Raw genomic sequence first — 25,721 nt, 5'->3', positions numbered from 1 at the left:
TAATCATGTTATGCTATATTTTATCAATCGGAGGATCGATAAAAATTGTATAATAAAACGAAGTTGCAATTCCACTAGACATATAAAATCATAATTATGACTAATATATGTATCATCATCAGATCTGCAATTTTTTGCGTTCTTTAACCCTCTATTTGCAATCATATTTTTACTTCCTCCCTCTGCAATCTGGATTTTTAAATTTAAAACCTTTAATTAACAAAAATTGAAATTTGAGCAGAAATAAGGAAAAATAGAAAATTTGTTTAAAAATGTGTAACTTAGCAATAAGAGACTGGATTTTATCCTTCTTTATTTCGGAGAAATTTGATAATAAAATTTCGTTTGTACCAAAAAAGATCCAGATTACAGATGGAGGATTAAAAGTTCTTTCAAAAATTATAACACTCTTCTTCGCGGCACAATATCGTTTCCAAGCTTGCTAATAATTTATTAAATAATGGAAATCACTGATTTCGAGAAAGAGCAAGGGTATGAACATTACGATTTTTGTCGAATCAATCAAATGGGTCGCTCCCGGCAATTTCTGTAATTTCCAAGATTACCTTCGGCATTTTCTCACACAGGATCGGAATTCCAGTGACCGTGACGCCGCTACGCGCACAGACACGATTCGGTAACGCCTAAGTTTAACGCTCCGGACATTCCTTAAGTTCCCCGCATGATGGTTTGCGATGGGTGCGAGAAGCGTGGCCGGTCGGTGGGTGGCCAAACGACCACGGCCGAAATCGGCGAAGCCGTTCCGAGCTGCGCTAAGTAATTTTAGCGATGACACTTAAAGCGCCTACCTACGGTATTTTCTCTCGTCTTAAAGCATCTCGTCGAAAAAGGTGCACTAATCGATAAAAGATGCACTGCATATTAAAAAAAAATCTTGTTTTGCACGTCAAGTATGCAAAATAATATTTTTTAAACATTATTTGTAGATTTAAAATTTTTATTAACATCAAATTATTAACATTAATTATTCTTATAAAGATGCTTATTAGCAACAAAAGATATTAAATCGCTTGTCAATTTAATAAGTCATGTTACTATTCTGGGTCTGCTCACGATTGTGTTTCAAGACTGAAAAAATTCTCTCTTATTTAATTAGTTTTTTAACATGATTTGTTGTTATATATTTTTGTTTTGATGTTATACATATAAAATAACCATGTTAAAAAATGCTTTGCTTTGCATATTTTATATGTTGATGCAAAGTAAAATTTTTTTATTTTGCTTTGTGTTTCCCATTGTAATGTGAAGATTATAAATCATATGTCAGTATAAATCATATGTCAAACATTATTACTGTCCAAGTGCTATTTCATTGCTTAGAATTAGACATTTAGAAATAGAAGACAATTAAGATAACTTTTTAATTCAAATAACATCTCGTTGAATATAAAAGAAGTAAATGAATATATTAGATACTGGATACCTTTTCTTGTTTACACATATATTATAGATTTTAGCCCTGCGTACTTCTTAAATGTGCGCAGTGGTTCGACGTTTCTCATCGCGAGGCGAAGTCGACGACGGTGGCCTTCATTAAACGGCCGGAGGATGGCGATTCGTAATTTTAGAAATGATAGTGAGCCGCGCGGCACGTCTTCTCTCCGACGCGACGCGCAGGAGAACGAAGGACGCCGCGGGGCTTCTCTTTTCCTTCCTGCGTCCTTTTGTGTTTTCTGGGAAACGCGCAACGCGTATAGATTACGTCCCCGACTGGCGATTGGCGGCGCGATAATGGCGCGCGAGGTTGTCGCTACGTGAGCTGCGATTCGAGTTGCTCGTTAATACAGTCGTAGTTAGGGAGAACGACGGGCTCGTAAAGTCCGTCTCCCTGGTCTCCCTTCTCCCTCTGCCATGCCCCTCCTCTCTTATAGTGAAATCGCGTTCGAGTGACCGCGAATCTTTTTTATCGTCGCCGCCGCCGCCGCCGCCGCCGCATGGAAACGACGTTTTTAATTCGATGTGAATTATAGTATTGCGCAACATTATAACGCACGTGTACCGCGCTGGCGTGGCGTTTGTAAATTGCCGCCAGAGACGCGGAACGCGAGGAAAAGACGATATTTTCGCGAATTAAATCACGAAACGTGAGCGTCTTGTAATTTCAATAACCGTGCGCGGAATCACATAATTCTGAGCGAGCGATCTATCTCGCTAGCGCGATGATACGTTATCGACTATATTGAATCATGGATATTTTTAATCAAGTCATCTTGGTGAGATTAACTGGCTGATATCGGACCTGGAAAGTCGATGATAACGCACCTACGTTAGTAGCAGTTTCTTTTCGGTGAAAAACACGGCGTAGAAAATTTTATACCGCAAAATCAAGTAGTTAGTCACTTTTTGTCATTTTGGACGAAACTGGAACAGTAGACAACAAGAAGTAAACAGTTAATTCTTGTTGACAGTTGTACTAAATCGCTTATACAATTTTGATTAATGCTTCCACGGGTATTCTTTCTGTACAGAAGCTATGCATTTATCTCCATGTTCAGATCCATTATTAGAGTGCCAAAGTTCGTGAACATTGCAGTTTAATTCATCACTTGATAACTCGTGAAATTTGTATTAATCTTATCTCATTGATACTTTATAAAATCAGATTTTCTGTTTCTTTACACTAGAAAACGTCTGATTGCATTAATTGGAATTCTGATTGAAAATGAATAAATCAGAATTTTCTGGTTCGTTCATTTTCAGTTACAAATTTTTCTCAATGTAGTTATAATAGTGTAGAATAATATAATTAAAAATTAAATAATTATAAAAGAGATTTTGGATAAATTTTCAATCAACATCCGTTATCTTTATGTTGTAGCTGGTATCTCTGGACGGATTACATAGCGGAGTGCCGACCAGGACGACGCCAACGCTGACGCCGACCACCCTCCGCAGCATCGAGCAGACGTTCCTGGAGCTGACAAGCGAGTCAGCGTCGCACAGTCGCGAAGCCGGCTTTGTGCCGCCGTTGGTCGAACCATCACAGCCGACTCCAGCACAGACGCAAAACACAACGGCGATACATCTTCCAGCGCCGACGACCACCCTTATCGAGACCCAGCAGCAAACACAACCGCAACAGCAGCAACAGCAACCAGTTAGACGCAATATGGGTGGCAGGCGGCCCACCAGAACGATCGGGATGACCCCCGAGGAAGAGCAGAGGCGACAGATTCGGCGCGAAAGGAATAAGATGGCAGCGGCGAGATGCCGCAAGCGAAGAATGGATCACACCAATGCCCTACTCGAAGTAAGTACGCGGGTTATGGACATAATGTTGCGTGATTTAGAATATTGAGTTTTCCAGTCTTCTTCATAGTTTTCACATTTTTAAGCGGTTTCTAGATGATCAATATTAAACAATATTTGATGTTGCACGATATATTACTGATTATCTACAAGCCATATTGAGTCTCCTTTGTTTTGAATTAAAAGAAGCATCAATAATTGTACAACATAATTATACAATAATATAATTATACAATAATATTGAGCGTCTAGAGTTGCTGCCTTAAAGCTTCACATTCACTAAAAATGTTTAATCTTTTTTAGGAAACCGAGGGTTTGGAAAAAAAGAAGCAAAACTTGCAGGATGAGATTGAACAGCTGAAACAGGTCAAAGATGAACTGGAATTCATTTTGGACGCCCACAGAGCGGTCTGTCGCCGTTCGCTACGCCCTTCGTCTCCGCTAGATATAAAACCCGTGATAAAGACCGATCTTTCGGTCGAGGATCAATTTGCTGCCGAATCTGTGAAAGGCGACACAACGGTAGCCGCGGCAACGAGACCGAATAGACCTAATTCATTACCAGTCGGATTGGACAACAATAACAGACTGAATTCTCTGACAATGTTCGTGGAGCCCAAAGAGAGACCAGACACGCTTGCTTTCAAGACGGTGGAAACACCATCCTTCATGAAATCATCGATGGATGTAGCCGGTATGCCGATTACTACTCCAACCAGTGGTATACCGTTTAATTTTGAGTCCCTAATGGAAGGTGGTACTGGTCTTACACCGGTCTCGACGCCCCTGATACCATCGTGCTCGACGCAACAGAGAAGCAATTTGTCCGCCGTGGATCTCAGCTCCCCAGATGCGAATCCCCCAAAGCTTGTAAGCTTGTGACGCCACGACGATATGGTGGAGCACGGGTCCAACGAAGAGAACGATCCCGAATAAAAAACGGGAGTACCATGACGTGGAGGATTTCTACAAGAGGGAGCAGAAGTATTATGCGTGTGCTCCTTACAACGAAATTTTTTTGTCACTCTTAATAAAAATTCTTTCACGCGATTTTGCTTATGAATAGCTAACCTTTTTCTTTTCAATTGTATCTTTCTTTCAAAATTTCTATGTGCACTGCGAGCACATATATAGAAAAGATTTGTGTATTCAGATTTTAATAGTCTGCGAATAGATATTTGACTCTCAGTATTTTCCTATTCGTGATGCATTTTGTCAATCTGAAATTTTTAATTGTAACTTTGTATATATGACATTTTTAATTGTAACTTTGTATATATGAAATATTTCCCTCTTTATAGGTGAATCTTGTCAATTGAAATTTTAAATTGTCACTTGATGAAATAATCTTTTTTTGTTGTAAATATAAAATGTAGGTACAAGAAAAGTATATTTGAAGAGAAAAAACGATAGTTATTTGCGCCTTAAAGGAAATTATCGCAGATATGAGCAATAATGTCTGCATACAAGTGATATAAGTATATTTAACATTTAAAATATAACGAATTAGAAATAATGAATGTAAGATTTGTCGTTTTGTAAGTGATTCATTGAGACAAATGAAATTTTATACTATAATTCTATTGTGAAAATAAAAATTTTAAATATAAGACAAAACAAGATTTTAGCTCAAACTTTTAAGTACATTAAGAGTCTTAAGAGCTCTTTGAATTGTGCTTAAGATAGATCAAGAGTTTGCATAATTTAAATGTATATTTAATATTATAGGGCGGATAAATAAAAATTACACGAATGCGGGAATTCCTAAATTTTTTCTCCAATATTTTTTCGCGTTAAAAAGAAAATCTCGCTTTCGTGTTATCTGCGTTGTCATAAATTTTTATACGCGGCTGTCGTTTTTCCAGTCTCACGCGACATTATAACATTTAATCCCTCCATACAATATAATATATACATATATTTTACGACGTATGACATTTTTGCATGATCTTAAGCAATATTAATATATTTATGCGCGACTACTAGTTATGATGCATGAATGAAAGTAATGATAATTTTCTGATAGCTAGCGATTTTTCTGCTGCAGCTGATTATAAAAAGCTTTCTGTATCATATTTAGTAGTCGCTATTGAGAATTGTATATGGAGATTGTAACGCACCAATGATAATGTTGCAATATATTTTGATTAGATTGAGTCAATAAAATGAAGTGAAATTGTACTTTCAATAATATTATCTCTTTGTTTATTGCTTCTACTAATAGAAGTAGTATTCATTTTAAAATCCTTTAATTTTTTCGATAGCTTGTTCTTCGTCGATAGAGCTCATTAGTTGATAGTGATTAAATTCCAATGAAAATGTTGCATTGCCCGATGTGATGATTCTCAATGTTGTTGAATATCCTAATAATTCCGATAATGGCGCAAGAGTTCTAATCACCTATGAAATGAAATACAAATTTAGTCATATTTTGTCAAACAATAATAATAAAATAATTATATAATTTATTCACTTTATTATTGCCACGTATATCAATTTCTTGTATTATTGCTCGTCTACGAGTAAGATCAGAATTAATACTCGATGAATATTCCTCTGGTGTAACGATTTCCAGTTGCATTATGGGTTCTAATAACATGCTATTTCCATCTTGTAATAACTATGCACATATGAAAAATATTATTATTTAAACATCCTATTAAATAATACGCAATGATTATATATAAAATATATATATATATAAAATCATGAACATCAAATAATATTATTGTAACTAATAGAACTTATTTGGAGATTATATACACCGACCTTTCGAATGCATTGTGAAGTAGCGGCAGAAATAATGGTATCTGAGGTACCGCGTGCTACTTCTAGCCAGTGGAGCTTGATGCCAACATTAATTACCGGACAACTTAATTTCACACCATGTAGCAATGCAGCTTTTATACCGTTTTTAATCGCGCTCATTACCCGTGGATGAATACTGTTGATATTCGAAGCATTATCTGGAGATTTATCAAGAAGCAATTGTTCTTTTCCCTCATAATTAGGTATTAAAGACAAAATGATAGTAACTTTATGCATCGTATGACCCATCTTGTGCTCCATAGATAGCGTATCTTTAACGGCATCTTGAATCGTTTCCTTATAAGCGATTTGCAAGGGACCCAGATCTACATCAATTTTATACTCTGTCCTGATTCTTTGCTTAATGATATCTATGTGCAACTCTCCCATCCCTCCAAGAACAATCTGTTCTGTCTCTGGATCATTCTTCACATGCAGACTAGGATCTTCTCTCTGCAGTTCTTGAAGAGCAGTCTCTAGGGCAGATTGTGCCGAAAGAGAGGGCGGTTCTATAGAACAGAAGAAAACTGGATCGAGCAAGTTTACGCCAGATGCAAAGAAGTTGTTCACATAGTCTAGCTGCTTCGGGTCCTCCTTCAGCATAATCTGTTTAGCATGATTGGCTATGGATTGGCTTGTCGTTATTAGATCGCCCGTGATAGTACTCTTTAGTCCACTTACAGCCGCGATATTACCATAACTCACTTCGATTACCTCTTCGTAATCATCGGCGCAAGCAATGTATAGACGAGTACATTGTTCGATTTGATCACGCGTTATATTATACAATTTTTGACCCTTTTTCATATTGCCAGAATAGATCCTGAAAAAAGTAATTGGTCCCCTTTGCTTGTCATGAACAATCTTGAAGACTCTGGCTGCTAAATTATTCTCAAAGCATCGATATGGATATACATTCGTAGGCGACGGTAGATAGAGAATGACGCTGTCCATTAAAGGCTGTACTCCAATGTTCTTATAGGAACTTCCTAATGTTACAGGCACACCTTTCCTACTTATAGTGATTCTACGTAAGGAATCGACCAACATTTGTGGCTGTATGTTATCCAGAGATTCTTGCTCTATAATAATGTCTGCCAGTTTGTCGTCTAAGCCTGACAGCTTATCGGTCAATAATCGTCGTTGCTCACTGGCAATATTCCATAATCTTGCATCTTCACTTTCAGCTATTTTTGTTTTTATTAAATGCATACCTTGATTTTTTTTATCGAATATTAATTTTTCCATAGTTATTATATCTATAATACCTTCTAAAACTCCTGCTTTCTCTACAGGAATCTGAATAGGTAGTGTTTCTACGTTTAATTTGGATTCAATAGACTGTAAACTCATATTAAAATCAGCGTCTGCCCTATCCATTTTGTTAACATAGATTATCCGAGGTATATTATACCTGTCTGCTTGTCTGAAAACTGTTAATGTTTGAGCTTCCACACCAGCAGATCCATCTAGAACTACAATTGCACCATCTAATATCTGCAAAGTCTGTTCGACTTCCATAGTAAAGTCAATATGACCAGGGGTGTCTATTAAATTGAAACGATAATCTTTCCATTTGAACGTGACTGCAGCTGAAGTGATTGTTATTCCACGCTGACGTTCTTGTTCCATATAATCGGTCACTGTGTTGCCATGATGAACTTCTCCCATATTTCTAATGAGACCCGAGTAGTATAACATCCTTTCAGTTGTAGTCGTTTTTCCTAAAGAAAAATATAGTTATTTATATCTAAACATATCCATCAAAATAAGTTAAGTATGTTTTATTCGCTATAATTAATAAAGTAATATTATTAGAGTAATCAATCAAAATAATACTAACCAGCATCAATATGTGCCAATATGCCAATGTTACGTATCTTTGAAGTTGCACATTCTTTACTTTTAAATGCCTCTGACAAAGAAGCATTCTTGTGTATATATCGCGTGCGCAATTTGCACCATGATGTCTTTAAGAAATTATGCTTCAGCATCTTTATGGAATTGTGAAATCTGGCAGTGCCAGATTTCCAAATCACTGTCTGTTCCTGAACACATCATTCTTTTATTTTTCTTTTCTTTCAAACTAATTTATGCTTAACTTTTTGATTCAGTCAAAACAGATTTTGAATAAATTAAATTTTATTACAAAATATTTTAAAACTCTCTCTTTTTCTACTGGGTAATGGAAAAATTAAACATTTTTTTTTAATAAAAGATTTATTCTCTTTTTTTTATTAAAGTTACTTTATTAATATTTTATATATAAATTTTATATGTAATAAATTGCTGTTTTAAAAAAATTTGTCAAGCTTATTAGAATTATTATTTAAAGAAAAAAAGTATATAAAATATATAACATTATAACCTAAAAGTTTATTTCATATCATGTCGAAAAAAACATATATATGCTAGGTTGAAACATATATATGCTAGGTTGGAATGGATTTGTTAGATGATTGAAGAGACATTGTATTTTCTTTCATTTTCGTAAAATACTTTTTATTCAACGAATATATAATTACATAAAAATTACGTACGGCAAGGTAATCAGACACTTTCCTTCCGAGATGTGGCTTTCTGTGGCTGAACTAGTGTACACTTTTGGAACTTGAAGGGAGATAGTTATATATTTGATATTTGTTGAAAGTGGGAAACAGAGTGCAGTCTAGTGCAGGAACAGAAAACAGACCACTGGATGGAAACTTTTGGAACGCATCGATTGCAGTGATTGCACGCGCATGGTCATTCTTGCACTTTACGTTTACGCATGGCTGTCAAGACGTTGAGTTCTGTTCGATGTAGATCCTCTTTGAGCGATCATCTGTTCGTGCTCCGAGATTGACAAGAAGTCTTGCTATTCCGACGTTCGTTAGCGGGCAAATTTCTCATTCATTTGAATCGCACATTGCGCAGTACTTATTGTCGAGAAAGACGGGCCGTGGATTGGTTATTAGTCGTGATTAATCGTGCGTCATCGGTCGGTTGAACTTGAGTGTCAGGGAGGGAATTTATTAAAAAGGAAAGAGCGCGTGGCAGAGCCCGAGTTACTTGATTATGTGCGCGAAAATGGCTTTTCAACATCAGCCGGGTACCGCGATGGAGTGCCTAAGTGTAGGGATCCTGATTTGTCTAGATTTTATCACATAGTTGTTGTTCACGACACACGCCCTTTGCTATTAGGATACTATATGGGTTGTCTTATTTCTATCTCGCAATTAATGTTCAGAATTTTTTTATATAATACATATAATATTTTAATATAATGTAATATTAATATAATATAATATAATATAATATAATATTAATAGATATATGAGATAGTAAAGGGCTTGTGTTTTAACAATGACAGAAATTTTTAAATAAAGCTTGAGTTTTATTGTATTTAAGAAGTAGATTAAGTATTATAATTTTGATTATATAAGAATATCTATTCTTTTGGAAAACTGTGCTTAAAAGGAATATATACATATAAGTATTGCAATAATAGATCCTTTTTAAAAAATTAAAAATTGATTTCTAGGCTTTTAAGATTAATAAATGAAGGATAATAAATAATGAGCTGATTGTGAGTTGGTTTTTCGTATTAATGCTAATAAATATTCTAAGTTATTAAATATAAATTAAATATAAAGTCATAGACATATTTCAATCTTTAATATGGTCATCTTTAGTGTCAATCTCAAGTCAAATATTTAAAAACGAAATAAAATGTAGACACTCAAATATGGAATATTGATACAAAAATTAAAAATTAATTTTCTTGAAACTGTTTGTAGAGTGTTAAAAATTGTGGTTTGACGCACACTTACAATATTGATAGTTTTACAATTGTTTAAATATCTATATAATTTTGTTTTGATTTATTTTACTTAATTAGCATACTGAAGGTAATCGTATATATTGAATATCAAAAGGTCTGTGACTTTGTATTAATTTGTATTTATGTACATACTATCTTATAATATACGTTATCATGAAGAATCAACTTGATTTAATCTTCATTTATTATCCTTTTTTATATTTATATTTATATATTATATACATATATATTACATTAAATATGTTATATGTATATTTATTGATTTATTGATTGTTATAGATACCAATTACATTACACAAAGAAACAGAAATTAATGAAAACGGCGAAGAAGTAATGAAATGTGGATTTAAAATTGGTGGGGGTATTGATCAGGATTTTACAAAAAGTCCACAGGGTTATACAGATAATGTAAGATATCATATTTTATGTGTGTGTAGAAAATATAGCGTTTTTGTAAATTATACAGTATGAAGATAACATAAAAAAACTTATAGATATGGATCTTTTTTAGGGAATATATGTAACTGAAGTACATGACGGATCACCGGCGGCAAAAAGTGGTCTCAGAATGCATGACAAGATATTACAATGCAATGGGTATGATTTTACAATGGTAACTCACAAGAAAGCGGTTTCTTATATAAGAAAACATCCAGTATTAAATCTTTTAGTAGCTCGTAAAGGTGTTACCAGTACTTAAAAATATGCCAAAAGAGATTTTTATATATTGTCAGATATTTATTTCATATTATACTTTGAGGAGATTTGCCTATCCGTTGTATTTTTCTGCCAAATATTACAGTATGTATTAGCGACATCTATCTATTAATTAATATGTAGAAATTATAGTTCAGAATATATAAGACAATGTTAAATCATGAAACTGAAAAAGTTAAGGTTTTTTTTGAGGCTGAGACAAACAGATGTTATGCTAACTTGATATCAGGATTGGGAAAGTTACTTGAAAATTTAACTCGTTATTGTTAAACATTACTCATTGAATCATTGCGTTAGATAATATAACGTGCCAAAATTTTAATTGACACAATTTTGTGATATCGATTATTTTTTAGCAAAAAATTAAAGTTACTTGAATTATACGTACTACTTGGTTTTATTTTTGAAAAGTACTTATATAACATTTATTTTTTGAGGAGTGCGCGTGTATTTAACATCTTTTTTTAAAAGATAATTTCTAACAACAACTTAATTGTTATCGTTACTCGTTCAGAAAAGTAATTCGTTACCGTTGCTCATTACTTATTGGAAAAAGTAATTTGTTACTGTTATCGTTATCTCAAAAATAGTAAGTCATTATAATTTTCACATTTTAACGATCTTTTTCTTAGAGTAACGTCCAATTAAAATTACTGAATCGGTTTAACAAAAAATATAGTGGTTACGATTAATCGCAATACAGTCAAATATATTATAATATTCCCTTTTTTTTAAATTTGTTTATATCAATACATATGTATTGTACAAAATAATGATAAATTCGTTACTATTTTACAAAAAAATTAGTAATTATATAGTTATTTATTATTGTTATTAATGAAAAATGTAACGTCGTTACAAATTCGTTACTAAAAAATGATGACAATGGTGTTAAAAGTAACGTGTTATTTCCCAATTCTGTTTGATACTATTAGCATTTTTATGAAGAAGTTTAAAAAGAGAAATGCCAAAGTATAATAATGTTGCATTAAGTTATATATATCTTTGACTATAATTATATGGATATTCTTTCACCAAAAGAGTCCTGCCAAGAATTTGTATTACATACATCTTTCTTAATATTTTAGTTATGAAATTTAAATATATATATATATAATAATTTTATAATTTTATAGTCAAAGACATACATAATAGCCACAATATCAATTTTTTATATACTCCATTTGATATATTCTAAGTCTAGTGAAAATAGAATTGATATTTGCGAGAAAAGATATTAAAAAATTTCCAAAAAGCTTCCATTTACAAATGTTCATATTATTTTACATGAATTATTCTCTTTAAAATATAATATTTTGTTATAAGTCTTTGTACAATTCAAGTATAACTATTAATTATTTTGATATACTTCTTATATCATTTTTAAAATCATGTGATATAATAATCACAATAATCTTTTTATAATACTTAAAATCGAAGATTAAAAAATGGAAAAAACATTCCAAACTATCTCCCAGATATTTACATATATAATATTACATTATTTGAATTATTAATTTATCATTACAAACTATTATAAAGTTGTTTGTAAGATTGTTCTGCATTATTTTTTATTCAATATAAAGTTTATTAAGAAACATGATGAGTATATCTCATAAAAAGTGATGAAGATAATATATTTGTAATTTTTTTTATTTTTTTATAAGAATGAAAGAAAAGTATAATTTATTATAATATATTATTATGTATACACATTGTTTATATTTCAAATAGTTCATTTATTCATTCAATAGATCATATTAGATATGGATATGTTGAGAAAAAAATTTAATATTAAGATTTTCTGATTTACAAAAAAAAATATATATATTTACTGTATTACATTTTTAATCTTTTTAAACAAACAGTCACGTTGCAAAAAGACGTAACACTGTATGCACGTGGATAAATAGAAATACGATTTTTGTACAATTTTTGTACTTCGTCTCTTTGTTTTTATACGAAGAGCGAATTTTTTACATATTTAATAACTTTTAATACGCAATAATTTTATATTTTATCTCTTCTTAAGATGGATTGAAAAATATAAGAGTTCCTGCATGAGATATGTAAGGATATATATATATATATATATAGCTCTGGGAATATATACTACATGTGTATATGTATATCCTAGTCTAGTAATGTCGAACATTTTCACACATATATTATTCTGTACAATGAATGCGTAAATGTACGGTTGCGAAGTATATATACTCTCTATAGACTCCATATGAATTATAGAAGTGTTATAAAAAAACTACAAAGAAATTGTTAAACTATACTTATTGTTACTTTCTTTATCCTGATTCAGGAAAATTCCCTAGTATGTATCACATTTATTTACTGCTTATAAAATATTAAAATTTGAAAGCGGGGTTTTTATTCAATAATAATCCTTGAATCTGTTTGAACTTTATTGCCTTCAACTGTTGTATGTGATGACAATAGAAATAACAATACTACTAGCTACATCGCTACATTATGTGACATTTCAAATTAGTGACATACATAATTTTCCTTATTTTGAGACAATGTTTCTGAGTTGCTACATAGTTTCTAGTCGTAAAGAAGACACAAATTGCATACTATGGAATAGTAATAAATTCTACCAATTTTTCCTATTAAAATTTTTTCTATTATTAAAACAATAAGTTGTATACTTATACAACTTACATCTTATTTCTTCATGTAATATAATAATCTGTTACACATTTTACTCTTTTACGTATACTAGTTATACTACATTTTAAAATAGCTAATTATATCTTACTGATAAACGATAAACGTGATATCTTTAACTAACTATTTAACAATTATTGGCCGGCCATATAATTTCATTTCGCTATATATCCTAGTAAAAACACATGTTCTGTGTTCATTCTAAAAATCTGCATTTGAAAAATATGTTTTCTCACTTGGACTATTAGTTGTAATCAGCAATCAAGACATAATTTGTTAAGAAGATACATAGAAAGATGTTTCTATTTATTGATATAATGAATTGATAATAGAATTTGTATTCTAACAAATTATGTCTTTTGATGATTAAAGATAATTTTTTACACGAAAGCTTTTTCAGCTTATATTTCCATATAATATTTGCCATCGAAAGTATGAGCATTCTTAACAATTATTTTTATATTATGCACTGTAATTGACTATAATTATTTATAATTTATATGTTTCGAGTATCCTGCATTTTAGAATTAATTAATCGTTATTAATTTACATATCATTACGTTAACTTATTAGATAATACTATTACGTCTAAAATTTAAAGACTCTAAAAATTAAAGACTCTTGTTTATAGACTATCAGAAAATGAACAATAACAGATTTATTAAAATATTATGTTATTGCCAAAACATTCAGATATTTAATAAATAAATTATATTCTGTGTACAATTATATTATTATCTCAAAACTAGTTTTCTTCCACTTTCATTTATGATAAAATTTGTTCTATTATACTGAAAATATTTTTTAGTTTTTACATTTGTTTTGGCACATAATAAATTATTAAATATATCATGTTCTTATTAATTTTTGAGTAGCTTTATTTGAAACTATAGTTACTGCTAATGTTTAATTTGAACAAGATATCAATAATTAACATTCTAAATTATAATTCTTATCAATTATCAAATTAGAGAACTTGTTATTACATGATTATTAATCTTTTTGCATAATATGTTTTGTGGAAGTATGTAAAAAATAATATAAATATAGCATAATGTGTTCTATCACTCAACAATGGAATGTAATGGGGTTTTACTATAATATATAAAATTACTATTATGCTATAAAAATTAGTATGCTTACGCATTTTTCTTTAAGACAAAATTTTAAAATGTAAGTTTATGAGGGAAGAACGTTTTTTGTTACCCGTGTTCTTTATGTAAATGTATGTATATAAATTAATATTAAATCACAATTCACTTGCACAATTTGGATTATCGTCCACTTTGGAGCTTGAAACTATAATATGCTCTTGCAGTGAGTTTTCTACTATTTATATTACAATATAATCTCTAAAATGTACATATGACTCTATTCTGAGTATTAAATTTCATTTAATTTATTTTTATATGAAAAAATAAAGTTTAAATATATTAGACAACATTATTATATACTGTATTATTGCTTAACAGCTATATATATAACATGATAACATCGGTTATGTAATTACGGAAATGAGTATTTTTAGGCTTAAGATTTGAAACAATATTAAATTGTTTATGAATAAAGAGAGAAGCTTTACCGTGTCAACAAAATTAAAATATCAGACTAAAATATGAATTGTATTTTAGCTTCGTTAAACATAAATGAGATTCGTGTTTTTATAACTTAATAAAATAACGTGTTTTTATTACTAAAATATTACGAATGAAATTTGTTTTTTCATGTTTCCTGCGTTTCAACGTTCGTATTCATTGCTTTTCATCTGGATAAAGATGAACTAGCTTCTGACCTTCCGCTTATGGCTGACTGTAAACTCATCATTGAACCTCTGAAGGAAGCCAAAAAAAATACTATCATAATATTATTCTATGTAAAAATAAAAATATATACCATATATAAGTACCTGTAATGTGCAGCTGGTAATGTTTCATAAAAATACATAAGTTGAGCCTTATGAGAGCTAATGGATGGAAGAAATTCGACTTGATCTTCTTGATTTTGCCATTGTAATACATAAGTACCTGTATCCTGCATGATATGAGTACCCTATAATATAAAAAGAATATAATAATTCCATAGAAGCAATAATTATGTAATTATAATTATTAATATACAAAATAATCGCATACAATTATTTATAAAAATAGATAAGTTATGAGAAAATAATATAGTATATTAAATTTTATATTATTATAAATATGTTTATATTTCAAATTCTTTAACAAAGAAGAAATAATAAATTATAATTTAAATCATAGTTTAATATAATAATAAATTACAGTTCAATACACAAAAGAATTAATTAATTATTATATTAAGAATATATTTGTGTGCCTTATTCAATTTGTAACTGATATGTCGCTTATTTGCTACTACACAACTCAACAATGACTGAAAACAAAATTTTCTGGAAAATTAATTTTAATATTTATTTCCAAATTATTAAAATCTTATAACGTTGATTTTTAAGTGCAATTTAAGTATAACAACTGTTTGTAGAGAAATAAAAGTTCTTTTGAAGTATATTCTTTATTTAAGTTTCCATTCTTTTCTGTAAGCAATTAAAAATAACAATTTTGAGTTAAATATTGTAAATTTATATAATTATTGTAAATTCATATGATTATTGTAACAAATGAGCGAAATGTGGATATAAAAATATTAAAAATATTGACTTCATCAAATATATAACATATACTAAATACAATATCAAAAATACAATACAATACACAAATTACATGAATACATACTTGGATGCTTTCACCATCATGACAAATTATGCTATGTTCGACTTTAATGTAATTATCTTTCAATTCTTTTGCAGCAACGATTTCATGATCACCCCCTATTGCGAGCTCTGGAAGTTCTATAAAATAATTATTGTTTGTAAACTGTACATATTGTTAATTTTAATTAAAAAATGTTATGTTTGTTTCATCATAATATTGTTCTTAATATTAAAATGTACCTGAAATAGCACCGTTTTCACTGTTTCGAGATTTGTGAAGCACTGTAAATATTACATTATGACGCATTACATCGAAATCCCACGTCAGGACAGCACCCGGATCATCCGATTCTATGAACACATGATGAGTTTGACCACGACTCAAGCTAATAGAGTGATACAGACTGTGCTCATGTTCACCGGTGGTACCCTCCAAATCCACTTTATATAAGTTTTTCGGTACTACTCCACCTTCCATTACGTATGTCTAATATTTATGATAAAAAGAAAATAATTTTAGACATATATTTAATTGTATTTGTTTAGATTGCTTATATAATCTTAAAGATATTATTTAAAATTTAAGATTTTATGAAAATTAATAGCTAATCAAATTTCAGATATTTAATAGCTTTCGTGAATTATTCATTGACTAACAAATTGTAGTATGTAATTTAATATGTTTCATTGATAGATTTCATTGATAACTTTGAGCTTAGTTTGTGTAAAATACTCTGAAATTTAACTAGCAAGAATACGTAAAATTACTTCATTTTTTGTGCACGCAGTGTTAATCTATATTTCCGAATTAGTGCTTGAATTTGCGTGCATGTATAAGTACATGATTTTGATCATATCTCAAAACTATATATTTGATAATACACAGATAAATGTTTCAATGTAGACTATCGATAAAATTCCTGTATTTTATACATTTATATGAATAACAAAATTATGACGACATAGATGATTTACATAAAATTGTTTTCTCTCAAACGTGGATGATCACAGATAAGAATGTACGAATATAACACACGGACAATGCCTATGTATCTAGCAATTGCTGATATTACACAACAATTTTCTGATAATTTCTTTGATATTTCTAATATATAATGATACACAATGTGCATTTTTTAATAACTATAAAAACGTCACATATTTCTTCACTAAAGCCAGTTAGCTGCAGAAAAAAATTTCTACAACATATTGAACATAATTTTTTAATCGTTTTCTTACGCTGTTAGCAGTTGCGTCGAAAATGTAAAATCTTCGAGGTACCATATTATAGACTTCGCATATATTCATTTCCTAATATTCAACACGTATACAAAAAATATATTACTCAAATGTAAATAAATAAATGTAAATAAAAAACGGAACTATTGTTTTTTTCCAAAGGAGAAAGATAATTAGAAATTTCATAAGATATTACATTCAAAAAGTAAAAACTCATTAAAAAAATTATTATAATCCTTTAATGATATATTATAAATCGTTATAAAATAATACATATTGTATACTTTTTAAGAAAATATGATCAAAATAAATTATTAATAATATATAGAAATAAATATACATAAAACCTGTTAAATGTTTTTTATACTAATATAAAGACATTCATAACTATTCGTAATTATATATTAAATATTCATGACAATAAGTGCAATATTTGCAACATTTAATATTATTAATATTATTGTCTTACCTCTGAGGAACCACCGAGGAAATCAGGAATAAATTCTTGATTAATGTATTCATTAAGACCACCGGGTCCCTGTTCTTGGTAGTCTGTACCACAATAAAAAATAAACTTTTTCCTAGTATTTTCATCTGTAATTTTGATATATAACATGATTAGAAAAACGTTATATTATATAATTAAATTAAGTTAATTTAAAAAATTCTTACTTATAAAAGTGCTGATAAGTGTCCACAAAATAGGAAAACATCTGGGAGCACGCATGATTAGAACTCTTCCCATTGTTTCTGGATAATTTGCTTCAACTATTTCTATTATTCTCAATAATGCCTGAAGCAAAAATTAAATAAATATAAAATTATTAGAGTTAACAATACAACAATTTATATCAATATATCAAGGAGTTATAAGTATTTATTTTATTTAAAATTTTTATTTCATTTATGTTATTTAAAATAAACATACTTTTATTCCAGGTCTCCATAGATGTCGCATATTTAAACCTTCTAAATCTATTAATAGTGTCCATTGGGAGACCGGATGATCCCAAACAGTAGTAGCTTCTTCCATCAAGTGCAGACCTTCTTCACAGATATGTAAAGCCTATAGAAAAATAAGATATTATTAAATCACTTCGAAAAATTTTCAATTTTAAATAATTTTAACTTACTAATAATAATAATTCATCTTCCCCAATAGATTTAAGTAGACCTTTAACATCCATCTGACCCAGCCTTAAGATATATAAAGGTCGTCCGTCTACATCAAAGAATATATAAATAGAAGATGTGATACGTCAGATATTCTTTTATATCACATACTGACTCATTATTCTTCATACCGTAACTTAGGATAGCGTGACATTTGCAGCAAGTTTATTATAGATCGATTACCTTTATCAAAGTGATGCCAGCCACCAGGAAAGTAATCTTTAATCACTTGTGGCATTTCATATTCGTCTAGAAGTTTATCGATCTGATGCTTCTTTCTCCAATGTAAGGATTGTGTTAACATTTCTCTAGCCTTTTCAACAGAGAATTCTGTGGCCCTCAAGAACCGTAGAAGCGTTGCATAACCTGGTACGGAACTACCCCTTAATTCTTCAATGCTATGTCTAAGCTGCACTAATTTGCTTTCCTGAAGCATATCTAATTTTCCTAAGTATCTCTCTATATAATCCGACGACAGTTGCATTTCTATAATTAAAGAAAACAAACATAAAATGAACTACTTGTTACATGTAACACTATTATAGCAAAATAATATGTATCAAAAAGATAATATACCTCTGTTGCTGGGCAGTTTGTTGTCGGTATTACATAATTCTTTCTCGCTATATAACTCACTATTTTCGTCCACATTTTTCCTATATAAAAAAAGTAACTATTGCAGACCGAAAATATTGTTCAATATAAATTGTTAGTATGAATTTAGGTAAAATGTGTTAAATGTTTAAGGCTGGAAATTAAAATTGTAAGACGTTACAATTAAGGTTTTAAATATTTTACAGAAACAATCACTTGTATACGTGTGAGTGTGTATATGTGCTCTTGATGTCTGAAGTGCTCGTCCATCATGATGTTCCCTTACAAGCAATGTGAAATTTATGCAATTAAAATGTACAAAGAGACTCTAATGCATTACATTTAATTTAATGTACTATACTTACTTTTCTTCTTCAGAAGATCTTTTCTGTGGATCGTCCCAAGGAGCAACATAAGTAATACCTTCTTCTTTCAATTGATTTATGAAATATTCGATAATTTCTTTACCCTATAATTAAATATAATTAAATATGTAATTACATTTTATGAAATAAAAAAATTTTTATTTTTATTTTATTATAACTATCATATCTTATTATTTTAAAGATAGATATTATACAATAATCATTATATATATTACCTTAGCAATATTTTGTGCATATTGCTTCATCGCTAACTTTTCCATTGAGTTTTCAAAACCAAAAAAGTTTTTAATATCTAAACTTGCAGTTTGCTCGAAACAAGTCCATTCTGGATTTTCAGGATGAATCTAAAAAAAAATGTGTATGTAGAAACAATAATATTAGACTGTACAATTATTACGTGTAATTAGAAAATATTCTAGATATAGTATTCCTAATATAAAGTAAAAATTTATAAGGATACAATAAACTAAATTTATTATGATTATTATATATATTTTTTAAATAAATATTTATATATAATACTTACAAAATATTTACATTTTTCAATAACAGTTACTCTAGTGGCAAAGCTTTCATTGTATGCTTCTATTTCTAAAATATTATTGCGCCTATTTAAAACATTCCTTTGAATAAAGTATACAAAATCCACACCAATTATCTGAAATAAATTACTAATTAATGAATATAGGATTTATACCAATAAGAAATTATTTTAGTTCTCTAAGAAATATTTTTACAGCTACTATATTATTTTCTAAAAAAAATTATAAAATCTAATATATTGGAAATACAGGATGTTTTAAATCTACCAAACTAAATATCAGAATAAATATATATGTAATTTTTTTATACACATATATATAAACCTTTTTTAAGATATAAGGTGCTTCAACATTTAATTTACATCGCCTTTCTGTGGTTCTAACAACACCGTCCTCGCTCTCTTCATCTAACATAACTTCACATCCAATAAAAACTGGTATCTGTGGACATGTTGGAAACCTACGCTCATATGCCTGTAAAAAAGAGAATAAGATTTTTTAAATGTCTTTTTGCTTGCTCAGTGCATCATATTATAATTGAAATAACTCATGGAATACTTGATAAGCAAAAAGATCAAAGACAAAAAATTTTTATGCAATCGAAATTTAAAAAAATTGAGGAAAAAAGAGAAAGGGACATTTAAAAGATAGTTGATGCTTCCGTATAATTTAATATAGGTATTCGCAGCGAGAAATCGTTTATTGGATTTTCTGGGATATGGCATATGTTCTGTGAAGGACATAGGAGCACGAAATGCAATAAATATTGTATGACAGTCAAGTTTGAAGGACACATAGCATTAAACACACCATCATGACAAGAGCGAAAGGATGCTTGTAAACTCGCACAGGCGATTGGTATTGCTGAACCATGATTATTGGTTCTCCTCACGTGTTCACGTATCAAATCTACTCCGATTACGCACGAGACCTATGATAATTCAATCACAGTATAGATATATACAGTATAGTCATTACAGATAATCAATTGGCAGACGGAAGCAGACGGAACTCACAGCGCTCCCACAAAAGCACTGTCACTATTCAGCGAGGACTAGATGGAACAGAAGCTCGCAGATTCGCTGCACTTTGTGGTCATGATTTCCAGTGCCATCTTGAATCCGATACTGTAACTTAAATAATATAGTCAGTCATGAAAACATTTGTAGATGTTACTCTTTTCGATGAGTTTTGGAATGCCGATAATCTTAAATTATAAATAAACATTGATAATTTAATCAGAGATTAATTTAATCATAGGTTAATTTAATCTCTACTTAACTCTTTTTTTTCATTATAGTTATATGATCTCGTATTATGATATAAAATATTACTGCAATTTATTTTATTTAGTTTTTTATTTTTAAACTATAAATATATATGTTAATTATAATTATAATAATCTTATATAGATATTATAGATACACATTATAGGTACACATTTTATGTTTTATAGGCAATATATATTTTAATTATGTATATTTAAAAACTCAGTAAATACAATGTTACGTACATGTAACATTGTGTTTACTGGGAATGATTACAATATTCTTCATTTATTGCTATTAGGTGATAAAAATAATTACAAACATTATAAATTTACAGAATTATAATCTCCTTAAAATAATTTAAGACTTTTAATATTCCTAAGATTTTTTATTGTATTGAGTTATCGCGGATTAAATAAAAAAAGCATTAACTTTGATTGCTCATATAAATTCCATTAAATATCATCGTATTTCTCATCGCAATTCAAATAATAGATTCTTAAAGTTTAAATTTTACTCTATGGAATGATACAATTGCCAATTTTTTTAGTACGTATTTTATACAAATTTATACAAATATACAAATCGAAATAGTGTTATGAATAATTTTTGCTCCAACACACACATATATGTATATATTTATATATATATACATTGCAATAAAAATAATATAACAGAAAAGTCCTTATAAATAATATTTTTGAAATATCAAAATATTTTTATAAATTCGCTAACTTAATTGTAATATACGCATATGTAATATACGCACACAAAAATACAAATCTCGTTTTAGACCTAAATATTTGGGAATATATAGAATAAATGTGGAATAGAGAGAGAGAGAGAGAGAGTCGAAACTATTTCTAACATGGCTTCGAAATCTTTTCTCTTCAATCGATCTCACAATTTTCACGCATTCCAAAACTCATCAAGAAAGACATATCGCAATCTCGGATTGTGGCCTATCGGTGTCATGATCGATGTGATGATTGGAAATTTGCGTGGCTTGCCATATCATTTAATATTTTGTGAATCGTGTTACAACTGTTTTTTGCTGCGATCTGTGATCAGCTGCGATAGAATTTCAATAAGCTCGAGATTGATTTGAGTGCAAGTGATAATTTCAATATTAGGGGAAAGAATTTCTCCCTCATGTGATGAGCAGCGCATGTGAGGATTCGTGTCCTTGGACGAACTATTTGTCGGAGGCGATCAATAAATACGTTCTCAACCTGTTTTCATTCCTGTCGACATTCGGTCTAACCTTTAATTTTGGCGACATCGTCATCATTGATGACGAGACGTCGTTGAAGCTCCGCGAATTTCTCCACGAATTGATAGCATTGCTGTCATTTGACGATTTTCAGTTACAACTGCTCAAAGTCTTCCTGTTGACATTTCTAAGTAGCGTGGCGTTAATCTTCGTTGCTTGGTACATTTATGGCTCCAGAATTACGGAGCAGTTCATGAAAACAGGTAAGATCGCGTGAACGCTTTTCCCTTTTGCGCATAATTATAAAAATCATTATTATGTAAAGGAATCAACATCTATATCCTTTCGCTCCTAATATTGTATTTGAGAAATATATAAATGATAAAAATATTATAAATATATATAATGTAAAATTAAAAATATTTAATGGCGATAATTTTTACATAAATAAACAATTTTATCTTTTAGGCGCTGCTGAAGATTGTAATTCATCAACTGAATAATATATTAGATATTTAATTACTATTGGACAGTCTATTGACTTTATAACAAACATGGCTGATAAAATCAAGTCTTTTTTTCAAAAAAAGAAAACAAATGCAAAATTTATGAAAGCAGGAAAAGGATACAAGTAATTGCAAATAATAATATAAATCAAAAGGCTTGATACAACAGTGTGCTAACCTATATTTTGTAAAAACAAAATAAATGGACTCTAAAATTAAAGTAATAAATGAAAATTATGAATATTATATTATTTGATCAAAATTGAGGATCAAAACACGTTTGTATTTTCTATTAATATAAATCCTACATGTTTTATAACCTTTATTCTTTAATTTATTTTTAGAGTTTATTACTTTGTTTTTGCAAAATGTGTATTAGCTTACTGTTGCAACAAGTTTTCAATTGTTGATATAAATTTAGCAATAAATTAATTAATGACATCGCATTGTTTTCAATTTATATAGATTAACGGAGTCTACCAGTACTATATATTCTTCAACAGAGCCTAAAGAACCAATGAGGAGGGCAGAGCCTACAGAGGAAGCTAAAATAGCAGGTCAAGCTGCCTTAGCAAGATTAGAAGCAAAGAAAAATGATAAACCAAGATTTAATACGTGTGTAATATTTAAGATTATTTTTAATTATTATTATACACATGTTTCTATATTATTATTTAATTTTAGCAAGATTATTAGAATTTTTATTATATCAATCTGATTAATATTATGATTATTTATAGATCATATGCTGCCATTCAAGCTCGTGTTAAACGTGAATTGGAATTAGAAAGAAAAGCAGCACAGCAGAATTTACAACAGACGGAAGATATAACATTAAAAGAGAAGAAAATTGTAGATCCTTCTATTTTTGCAGTTACTGATGTGTTCTTCCGTTGCCCATATTTATCTGATGAAATATTGTCGCGGGATGAGTGGAAAAAGAAAATAAGAGAATTTCTGTATGAACAATTAATGGGAGAAGAAGCAGGACTAACAGCATGTTTAATTATTCAAAGTTGCAATTTCGGAAAAGAGAAGATCGAAAGTTGTGTAGAAACACTTGGCAAATATTTGGACAATATTATTAACAATCCGAATGTTGAGAAATATTGGAAAATCAGAATGTGTAACAAAATATTCCAAGTAATACTGTCTCTTTTTAATGATTTATTTAAAATGATTTATTTAAAATAATTTTAATTTTTCAAATAGCTTATATATAATGACTTATATTTTTATAGGAAAAAGTTTTGCCTATTGAAGGAGCATTAGATTTCTTAAAAGCAGCTGGTTTTGAACAGCAAAAGTTATTGCATAATGAGAACGAAGAAGACTTTTTAGTGTGGAGTCCTGATAATTGTAACATTGAAAATCTCACAATGTTAAATGAAGCATTAAGATCTGCTGAACCCATTCCTATTGAGTTAGACAGGAATTTACAAGTATTAATGCCTAGTCAAGCTCGTGTGAGAAATGAATTGCCACCCAGCTTTTTTACGATAAGTAAAGAAGAAATAAAAAAAGAACAACAGCTGCGGTAAGTTCATGTACAATATATTAGATAGCAGAATCTTTCGGAATATCTAGATAATAAATAAATGAAAATATTGATTATTATTAGGACGGAAGCTGTAGAAAGAAACCAAATGTTAAGAACAAAGGCTATGAGAGAGAAGGATGAGCAGCGTGTACTTAGAAGATATAAATTTGCTGTACTTCGGATTAAATTTCCAGATGGAATAATATTGCAAGGTACTTTCTCGGTACACGAAAAGTTCCAGAATGTAATCGAGTTTGTTGCTGAAAATTTAGTTGACGATAAAGTGCCCTTTTTGCTGATAACACCAGACGGAATTAAGTTAATAGAAGAATGTCATGGAAAGACACTCCTAGAATTACGATTAATTCCTACAGCTATAGTGGAATTCTCCTGGAATGTAACTGAGAAAGAAAGTATGCCTAAGAGATATTTGAAAGAAGATGTGCTTTCTTATATACAAACAGTTTGAACATAATATATTCTGGTACAGATAACAATTCAAAATGCTTTTTTTAAAAATATTTTCTTGATACTTTTAGCATTATTGTCACAATTTTCTGGTTATTCCAGTTTTTGGAGAATTTTTTTTTACATTGCGTCTATTCTTCGTACACTGTTAGATAATCAAAAGAGCAAGGGAACTCAATCTTTTGAGTTTAACATTTTGTTATTTTTAATTTCCATTTATGTATCCAAAATATAATTCATTTTTGTAGTTGATTTTAATGTAAACTACATACATTAATGTGTGCACTCAATGAATAATAAATTTGAATCAAGTTTAATATATTTTCTTGAGAGAACTTAGTTAACTGTATATTAATTATTTAATTAAATTAATGACATATTAACAAGGAGCAATGATGACTTATAGAAAATAACTGAGAAAAAATAATTTAAATTGGGTACAATTTGACATTATGAATTTAACAGTGTACATTATTATTTATATCAAAACCCCAATTGTGTAAGAAAAGTGATCAGAGTATGTTGATTAGGTTTTTAATATGAATAAATTTATTAATATCGAAGTATGTATATTTATCTATTCCATTATCTATAATATAAATAAATGTTAAGAAAAAAATTGCAATGCAATTTTATTATATTTTTCAATTTTATTGATATAATATATGTATGTAAATAAGCATTAATAATATTTATCTAATCTTACAATGCATATTTTTTTGCGATCATATTTATTTAAAATAATCATGTTGCATATCTAA

At 29.5% G+C, this 25,721-nt stretch overlaps 6 protein-coding genes across 6 annotated transcripts in view; 4 read left to right on the top strand and 2 right to left on the bottom strand.

Moving 5' to 3' along the window:
- LOC105620669 (transcription factor kayak) overlaps positions 1-4,152 on the top strand; it is a 26,243-nt gene extending 22,091 nt beyond the window's left edge. Inside the window, exons 2-3 of the mRNA XM_012202160.1 lie at positions 2,840-3,271; positions 3,574-4,152. Of these exons, the coding sequence (XP_012057550.1) occupies positions 2,840-3,271; positions 3,574-4,152 (1,011 nt within the window). The remainder of the gene's footprint in view (positions 1-2,839; positions 3,272-3,573) is intronic.
- Positions 4,153-5,508: 1,356 nt separating this feature from the next.
- LOC105620668 (ribosome-releasing factor 2, mitochondrial) lies at positions 5,509-8,072 on the bottom strand. The gene is made up of 4 exons (XM_012202159.1): positions 7,922-8,072; positions 6,040-7,802; positions 5,744-5,890; positions 5,509-5,670 (listed from the first exon to the last, which is right to left on the bottom strand). Exons 1-4 carry the CDS (start codon positions 8,070-8,072, stop codon positions 5,509-5,511), a joined length of 2,223 nt encoding a protein of 740 aa, XP_012057549.1.
- A 1,063-nt stretch (positions 8,073-9,135) lies between these two features.
- LOC105620667 (uncharacterized protein C45G9.7) lies at positions 9,136-10,601 on the top strand. Its single transcript, XM_012202158.1, has 3 exons — positions 9,136-9,192; positions 10,181-10,309; positions 10,413-10,601. Exons 1-3 carry the CDS (start codon positions 9,136-9,138, stop codon positions 10,599-10,601), a joined length of 375 nt encoding a protein of 124 aa, XP_012057548.1.
- A 4,460-nt stretch (positions 10,602-15,061) lies between these two features.
- LOC105620666 (protein real-time) lies at positions 15,062-20,838 on the bottom strand. Its single transcript, XM_012202156.1, has 16 exons — positions 20,776-20,838; positions 20,290-20,439; positions 19,950-20,081; positions 19,639-19,767; positions 19,403-19,506; positions 19,020-19,099; positions 18,627-18,929; positions 18,404-18,492; positions 18,199-18,336; positions 17,943-18,063; positions 17,740-17,864; positions 17,271-17,342; positions 16,272-16,518; positions 16,054-16,169; positions 15,207-15,349; positions 15,062-15,131 (listed from the first exon to the last, which is right to left on the bottom strand). Exons 1-16 carry the CDS (start codon positions 20,836-20,838, stop codon positions 15,062-15,064), a joined length of 2,082 nt encoding a protein of 693 aa, XP_012057546.1.
- Positions 20,839-22,390: 1,552 nt separating this feature from the next.
- On the top strand, positions 22,391-22,949 carry LOC105620665. Its single transcript, XM_012202155.1, has 2 exons — positions 22,391-22,709; positions 22,915-22,949. Exons 1-2 carry the CDS (start codon positions 22,391-22,393, stop codon positions 22,947-22,949), a joined length of 354 nt encoding a protein of 117 aa, XP_012057545.1.
- Positions 22,950-23,000: 51 nt separating this feature from the next.
- Positions 23,001-24,961, top strand: LOC105620664 (UBX domain-containing protein 6). The gene is made up of 5 exons (XM_012202154.1): positions 23,001-23,077; positions 23,418-23,567; positions 23,693-24,095; positions 24,194-24,489; positions 24,574-24,961. Exons 1-5 carry the CDS (start codon positions 23,001-23,003, stop codon positions 24,959-24,961), a joined length of 1,314 nt encoding a protein of 437 aa, XP_012057544.1.
- The last annotated feature ends 760 nt before the right edge of the window (positions 24,962-25,721 follow it).

Source organism: Atta cephalotes (assembly GCF_000143395.1).
Source record: "Atta cephalotes unplaced genomic scaffold scaffold00028, whole genome shotgun sequence".
In the NCBI taxonomy this organism is placed as follows: Eukaryota; Metazoa; Arthropoda; class Insecta; order Hymenoptera; family Formicidae; genus Atta; species Atta cephalotes.
Note: the sequence above shows the minus strand (reverse complement) of the source record. Positions and strands in the feature narration are given on the sequence as shown.

Excerpts from the sequence above, each read along its gene's own strand:
- LOC105620666 (XM_012202156.1), bottom strand. The coding sequence starts at position 20,838 with ATGGTTCAGCAATACCAATCGCCTGTGCGAGTTTACAAGCATCCTTTC. Across the intron at positions 19,507-19,638 it reads ATGCACAAAATATTGCTAAG|GGTAAAGAAATTATCGAATA; the intron begins GTAATATATATA and ends ATTTAATTATAG. Across the intron at positions 16,170-16,271 it reads TGAAAACGGTGCTATTTCAG|AACTTCCAGAGCTCGCAATA; the intron begins GTACATTTTAAT and ends ATTATTTTATAG.
- LOC105620664 (XM_012202154.1), top strand. The coding sequence starts at position 23,001 with ATGGCTGATAAAATCAAGTCTTTTTTTCAAAAAAAGAAAACAAATGCA. Across the intron at positions 23,078-23,417 it reads AAAGCAGGAAAAGGATACAA|ATTAACGGAGTCTACCAGTA; the intron begins GTAATTGCAAAT and ends CAATTTATATAG. Across the intron at positions 24,096-24,193 it reads TGTGTAACAAAATATTCCAA|GAAAAAGTTTTGCCTATTGA; the intron begins GTAATACTGTCT and ends ATATTTTTATAG.
- LOC105620668 (XM_012202159.1), bottom strand. The coding sequence starts at position 8,072 with ATGCTGAAGCATAATTTCTTAAAGACATCATGGTGCAAATTGCGCACG. Across the intron at positions 7,803-7,921 it reads ATTGGCACATATTGATGCTG|GAAAAACGACTACAACTGAA; the intron begins GTTAGTATTATT and ends ATTTTTCTTTAG. Across the intron at positions 5,671-5,743 it reads ATATACGTGGCAATAATAAA|GTGATTAGAACTCTTGCGCC; the intron begins GTGAATAAATTA and ends TTCATTTCATAG.
- LOC105620665 (XM_012202155.1), top strand. The coding sequence starts at position 22,391 with ATGAGCAGCGCATGTGAGGATTCGTGTCCTTGGACGAACTATTTGTCG. Across the intron at positions 22,710-22,914 it reads GGAGCAGTTCATGAAAACAG|GCGCTGCTGAAGATTGTAAT; the intron begins GTAAGATCGCGT and ends TTTATCTTTTAG.
- LOC105620667 (XM_012202158.1), top strand. The coding sequence starts at position 9,136 with ATGTGCGCGAAAATGGCTTTTCAACATCAGCCGGGTACCGCGATGGAG. Across the intron at positions 9,193-10,180 it reads CCGCGATGGAGTGCCTAAGT|ATACCAATTACATTACACAA; the intron begins GTAGGGATCCTG and ends TGATTGTTATAG. Across the intron at positions 10,310-10,412 it reads CACAGGGTTATACAGATAAT|GGAATATATGTAACTGAAGT; the intron begins GTAAGATATCAT and ends GATCTTTTTTAG.